Source organism: Balearica regulorum, chromosome 30 (genome assembly GCF_011004875.1).
Source record: "Balearica regulorum gibbericeps isolate bBalReg1 chromosome 30, bBalReg1.pri, whole genome shotgun sequence".
In the NCBI taxonomy this organism is placed as follows: domain Eukaryota; kingdom Metazoa; phylum Chordata; class Aves; order Gruiformes; family Gruidae; genus Balearica; species Balearica regulorum.
The window spans coordinates 1379045-1385689 of record NC_046213.1 but is presented as its reverse complement, the minus strand read 5'-3'; the positions used below and the strand labels follow the sequence as shown (position 1 = coordinate 1385689).

At 52.6% G+C, this 6645-nt stretch overlaps 1 protein-coding gene across 1 annotated transcript; it reads right to left on the bottom strand.

Moving 5' to 3' along the window:
- Positions 1-5013: 5013 nt before the first annotated feature.
- Positions 5014-5949, bottom strand: LOC104629693 (olfactory receptor 14C36). Its single transcript, XM_010302405.2, has one exon. The coding sequence runs from the start codon at positions 5947-5949 to the stop codon at positions 5014-5016; it is 936 nt and encodes a 311-aa protein (XP_010300707.2).
- Positions 5950-6645: the final 696 nt, after the last annotated feature.

Here is a 6645-nt window from a genome sequence, read left to right as displayed (position 1 = left end):
GTGACAAGACACCTGAGGGCTCTTGCCTTGTAATGAGCCCCTTGGTGTATTTGGTGCTGAGTGCATGGATCTGCAATGCTGAGAAGAGATTGCACAAACCGCTCAAGAAGTCAAAGTCAGAAGCAAACGCTGAAGTTTCTTGGAGTATTAATGGGCCCCACTGAGGGCCATTACCAACACAGCCTCCTCGCGGACTTGTTAGAGCAGAAAATTGGAGGCAGTGATGACAGGCAGGCAAAGGCAAAGGCAAAGTGCTGGTGGCTCTGATGCTGCGTAAAGACTTGGCATATTTTATGAAGCAGGAAGGACAAGTACTGACCCCAGTGCCTGGGAAGGGCGATCCCATCCATCACATGAGGCTCAGGGTTCTTCCTGAGGCAGTGGGATGCGGGGGGGGGGGGGGCGGGGGCGGGGGGGTGATGCTGAGGGAAGGACAACAGTATGACACCTCTCACCCTCCTTGGGGGATGCATACAGGAAATGAGGCCCCGATGCCATGAGGACAACGTGTATCCTCATAGACCTTGGTGGCAGAGACAATGGCCATAGACAAGGAGACAAAGACCTCCATTCTGTTGGTGTCTTTCAACCTTGGCAACATCCTCAGCCATTTCCACCACAGGCTGTCCTATGCTGCCCCACACCTGTGCCTGCTTCCTTGCACACTGTAGACATCCCACACACTCCTCACCTTGTTCTCACCCTGGCATGGCCCTGCTGATGTATTGCAGTCGTCTCTGGCTGTTCTTGGAAACACAAAGCCATGACCTAATCCAGACTCCCTCTGAGTGACCTGTTACACTACGGGACTACTTTCAGAGTGGCATTTCAGTCTCCTCATGTCCAGTCAGTACCTCCATGTCTGCACTTTCTGATGGTTTTCCTTTCTCATGCTTTTTCCCACTTCCAAAAAAAAAAATGTTCCATCAATGCTGAAAGCAACTTTAAAGCTACCTCGAGCTCCTACTAGGCTTTCCCGAGCCTTCACCTCTCCAGGCCAAAGAAGCCCATGTCTCTTAGCTTCTCCACACACAGCCCCTAACCCCATCTTATCTGACCTCTGGACCTCTGGACCCTTTCCAGCTCCTCCCCACTTCTCTAGAACAGGATTTAGTTTCTATGGCCATGAGACCACCTCTGAGGACCAGCCACTACCTGGAAGAGATCCGCTAGAATTAACCCCGTACAAAGTGGGGTAAAATTATCTTTCCTAATTGGCTGGGAAACCTGTTAAAAAGGGCTTTAAACTGGGAATGTTGGAGGAGTGAGAATAACCAACAATCACATAAGAGAGCAACGGATGGCGAAGGCGAGCCAGGGCTTCTATGAACAAAAGGAGCATAGCAATCAAGAAAGCAGGGCTGGAGTGGAATGACCTGAAGCATACGTTCACAAAGAAGGAAATGTCTATGGGACAGCCCTGCAGTGAAAGGTCTCATATCCTTCTATTAGAAGGTAGACCAGCACGCGTGACCTTTTAGTGGGTGTCTGTTATTGACTGCTTGATTAGGAAGAGGTAGATGAGGCCTTTTTCAAACAACTGGAAGAATCCTCATGTGCTCATGGTGGAATTGAACCACCTTGGTAGCTGCTTGAGGGACAACATAGCAGGGCATAAGCCACCCAGGTGGTTTCTGGAGGGCATCGACGATAACTTCCTAAGCATGCAGAGATGGCGTTAGGAAAGCCAGATCCCACCTTGAGTTGAATCTGGCAAGGGACCGGAAGGGCAACAAGAAGGGTTTCAACAAGTAGATAAACAGTAAAAGGAAAACTAGGGAAAATGTGGACTCACAGGCGTGCAGGCCAGGAACGCTGTTGACAAAGGATGTGAAAAAGCCTGAGGTACTCCATGCCATTCTCACCTCAGTCTTTACTGCTAGGACTGGCCTTCAGGCATCCCAGGGCCCTGAGACCAGAGGGAAATCTGGAGCGAGGAAGACATACCCCTGGTGCAGGAGTCTCGGGTTAGGGACCGGTTAATGAAACTGGACATACTTAGGTCCATGGGCCCTGATGGGATGCACCCATGAGTGTTGAGAGATGGCTGATGTCACTTATCTTGTTTCATTTGTTCAGTTTGATGAACTTCTACAATGAAATGATCGGCCTGGTAGATGAAGGGAGAGCAGTGGATACTATCTACCTGGACTTCAGTAAGGCCATTGACACTGTCTACCCTAAGACCATGATAAGTCTTCTCATAGAGAAGCTGTTGAATCTGGGCTGGATGAGCAGACAGTGAGGTGGATTGGAAACTGTCTGAATGTCTGGGCCCAGAGGGTGCCTTGTAAGGAACAAAGTCCTTTGTATAAGGAACAGCCTTACACACCTGCATGTGCTGAGGGTCTCTTGGCTGGAAAGCAGCTTGGTAGAAAAGGCCCTGGGGGTCCTGGTGGAATCAAAGTTCAACATGAGCCAGCAATGTGCCCCTGCAGCAAAGAAGGCTGATCATATCCTGGGCTTCATTAGGCAAAGCCTTGCCAGCAGGTTGAAGGAGAGGACTGATGAGAAGCTCAACATGAGCCGGCAGTGTGTGCTTGCAGCCCAGAAAGCCAACCGTGTCCTGGGCTGCATCAAAAGAAGTCAAGGGAGGTGATCCTGCCGCTCTACTCCACTCTTGTGAGACCCCACCTGGAGTACTGCGTCCAGCTCTGGGGGCCCCACTACAAGAGAGACATCGAGCTGTTGGAGAGAGTCCAGAGGAGGCCCACAAAGCTGATCAGAGGGCTGGAGCACCTCTCCTATGAGGACAGGCTGAGAGAGTGGGATTGTTCAGCCTGGAAGAAAGGCAGCTCCAGGGAGATCTAATTGCAGCCTTCCACTACCTGAAGGGGACCTACAGGAAAGACGGTGAGGGACTTTTTATCGGGGAGTGTAGTGACAGGACAAGGGGTAAGGGGTTTAATGTGAAGGAGGGTTGATTTAGATTAGATGTTAGAAAGAAATTCTTTACTGTGAGGGTGGTGAGGCAGTGGCACAGGTTGCCCAGAGAGGTTGTGGAGGCCCCATGCCTGGAAGTGTTTAAGGCCAGGCTGGCTGAGGCTTTGGGCAACGTGGCCTAGTGGAGGGTGTCCCTGCCTGCAGCAGGGGGGTTGGAACTAGATGATCTTTGAGGTCCCTTCCAACCCAAACCATTCTATCATTCTATCATTCTATGACTGTTCCTGTCTGTTCAGCACTGATGAAGCCACACCCATGGAGTACTGGGTGCAGTTCTGGACTCTGCAGTACAAGAGACATGTGGATGTACTGGAGAGAGTCCAATGAAGGGTCACAAAGATGATGAAGGGACTGGAGCATCTCTCCTATGAGGAAAGGCTGGGACTGTTCAGTCAGGAGAAGACAAGGCCCAGGGGGCATCTTATTAATGTATATTTCTCCTTGGAGATATTCAAAAGCCATCTGGAGATGTTCCTGGGCAGGCAGCTCTGGGTGGTCTTGCTTGGGCATGGATGTTGGAGCAGATGCCTTCCAGAGGTCCATTCAAACCTCAAACATTTTGTGAAATGGTCAGTACGAGGAGATGGGGCTGGAATGAGGCTCCCGGGGCAATTTCTCCTGTCTGCTCACGCAACAAGCCCATCTGGATCATTGGACTGAGGGACTCTTGAGGGCCCCCATGGGTGTGGGTTTCCCAGGTTCTCCTCAGCTACCTTTTCCTGTGGGGATCACAGAGGCTCTCAGCCCAGGAAAGGCCTCCTTGTGTGGAGGTGACAATACACAGGGTGGGGTGGCTGTCTCAAAGACATGTGCTGGGCTCAGAGGCTGAAGGAGAGCAAGGAAGCGATGTTGGTTTTGGGTCACGTTTCCCTCATTTCAAGGCCTGGCACAGGGATCTGGCCTCTCTTGCAATGCCACGCTTCAGGAGGGACTATGGCACTAAGAGAGGGGGACTGTGGGACACTCATCCTTCAGACACTTCCCTGGCCTGGTGGAGAACCAGGCCAGCAAGGATTTCTGGCCCTGCACCACAAGCCTGCTTTATGGCACCCCCAGTCTGGCCATTGCCTTGGATTAGCTGAACACCAGCATTTTGCTCTGCAAGACAATTTCCAGGCCAGGTCAGCTCCCATCTGATCCCTCTGCTGCTCTCCCCTTTCCCATGCTCCGCGCAGGGCCCCAGGCTGGCAGTGCTGCTCTGCAGAGAGTGGGCTGTGGTGCCCCGGGCCATGGTGTCACTCCGCACTGACGGTGCTGGTCAGGCTGGGAAGCAGATACAGCTGGGTGGGGAGGACTGCCACTGAGCCCCTTCCCGGGGGTCTGCAGCTGTGGAAGAAGGTCAGAGCATTCACCCTGGCTTGAGATGTTTTCCCACGTGCACACTGACCAAGCCATGGTCCCTTACTGAGGGAGATGTGGATCATTCTCCAGGCTCCCTTTGTTGCTCTTGCTGGTGTTGGCAGAGACCTTCTTTGCCTGTGGATACTTAAATATAGTGCTTTATCTTTGGGTCACTTGTTCTGTCAGGCCCACGTCAGGAGCATGTTGCTCCTGTAGATGCCCTCTGCTCTCCTGGGGGCTCCAGATTCCCTGTGAGAAAGGCGAGCATCTGCCATTTAGCTCTTCTGAATGAAGAACAGCCCTGGGCAGGCAATTCAGAGCCGATGTGGCACTGGGCACCCACAAGTAGGAGCTGAGTCCAGCCCTCGTTCCCCAACACACCTCCCTGTGCCCCTCCACTTGGAGCCCATGGAGAACCAAGGGCAGCAATACGCTATGGAGAGTGCAGTTCCTGGAGCCTGTTCCGAACTTCAGTACCAAGAAGAGCCCAACCTTCAGGCACTGTGCTTGGGAGGTGCTTTTATTACAGAGCCGATCCTTAGGAAGCCAAGTCTGACAGAGAGATAACACATTTCCCAAAGGCCTCGCGGTTAGAAGGCACAGCAGGATCGTGCCTTTGGAGATCTGGGGTGAATGCAAGCATCTGTAATGTTTGAATTCAAAAAGCAAATAAAGCACAAGCCTGCCCTGGGAAAAACTAGGAATAACCTGTGAAGAGAGATGGGCAGCTTACTGCTGCTGAAGAGGAAACCAACAGATAAGTTTTCTCAGGGCATCCTTGAGCTCCTGGTTCCTCATGCTGCAGATGAGGGGATTCACTGCTGGAGGCAACACAGAGTAGAGAACTGCAACCACCAGATCCAGAGTTGGGGAGGAGAGGGAGGGGGCCTTCAGGTAGGCAACCATGCTGGTGCTGATAACCAGGGAGACCACGGACAAGTGAGGGAGGCACGTGGAGAAGGCTTTGTGCCGTCCCTTCTCAGAGGGGATTCTCAACACAATAGTGAAGATTTTCACGTAAGAAAGAATAATGAAAACAAAACATCCAAGAGCAAGGACAAAACTGCTGACAAGCAGACCAACTTCCCTGAGGTAGGAGTTGGAGCAGGAGAGCCTGAGGATGTGGGGAATTTCACAGAAGAACTGCTGCAAGACGTTCCCTCGGCAGAGTGGTAGTGAAAATGTATTGGCAGTGTGAAGCACAGCATAGACAAGCCCACTGCCCCAGGCAGCTGCTGCCATGTGGACACAAGCTCTTCTTCCCAGGAGGGTCCCATAGTGCAGGGGTTTGCAGATGGCAACGTAGCGGTCATAGGCCATGATGGTGAGAACAGAAAATTCTGCTGAGGTTAAAAAGAAGAAAAAAAATACCTGGGCCGTGCATCCTGCATAGGAAATGGCCCTGGTGTCCCAGAAGGAATTGGCCATGGACTGGGGGAGAGTGGTGGAGATGGTGCCAAGGTCGAGGAGGGAGAGGTTGAAGAGGAAGAAGTACATGGGGGTGTGGAGGCGGTGGTCGCAGGCTATGACGATGATGATGAGGCCGTTGCCCAGGAGGGCAGCCACGTAGACGCCCAGGAAGAGCCAGAAGTGCAAGAGCTGCATCTCCCGCGACTCTGCAAATGCCAGGAGGAGGAACTGGGTGATGGAGCTGCTGTTGGGCATTTAGTCCCTCTGGGACTCGAGTGCTGTCCAAGGAGAAGAAGACACGGACATGCTAGGGCAGGCTTCTCTGAGGAAAATCTGTTCTGCTTCTCAGAGAAACCTCCCGCATTGCCTCTCTCCTTCTGAAGAGGACCTTCCTGCTGCTCCCTCCCTTCACTGTTCTGACTGAGTGTGCCTTACGGCGCAGTGCCCTCAGACAACAGGCTCTGCAGGAGTCATACCTGCTCTGCAGCAGCTGGTAAACAGAAGTGGCAAAAGCCCCACTCACTGAGGCTGTCGCACAGGGGCTTCCTTCATTTTGAGATGCCCTTGTCACACGGGGGGCACATTGATCGAAGGGCCAGATATCCTCAGCTTTTGGATTGCTCTCAGCATCGATACTAGTGAGTCCTGAGAGACAAATGGTTCCCTGTGCCTTAGTACAGAGTCAGGAGAGCTGGTCTCTCCAGCAGTCTTGTTCCCAGCTGCCCTGTCCAGCCCCTCTCAGCTGGAGGATGATCACACTCAGAAGTTACTCTGAGAAAGGAACTGTACAGAGCAGGGCTTTCCAGATCCAAAGTGCAGGTCTCCAAACGCCTCTCTCTCTCGTTCTCAGCCCAGACAGGCAGAGAGCGACACAGAGGTTGTGACTCCTCACACAGATGACCGTACCAACCACTCTGGGGTGTTGTGACCACACCAGAGGGAGTCAGAGGG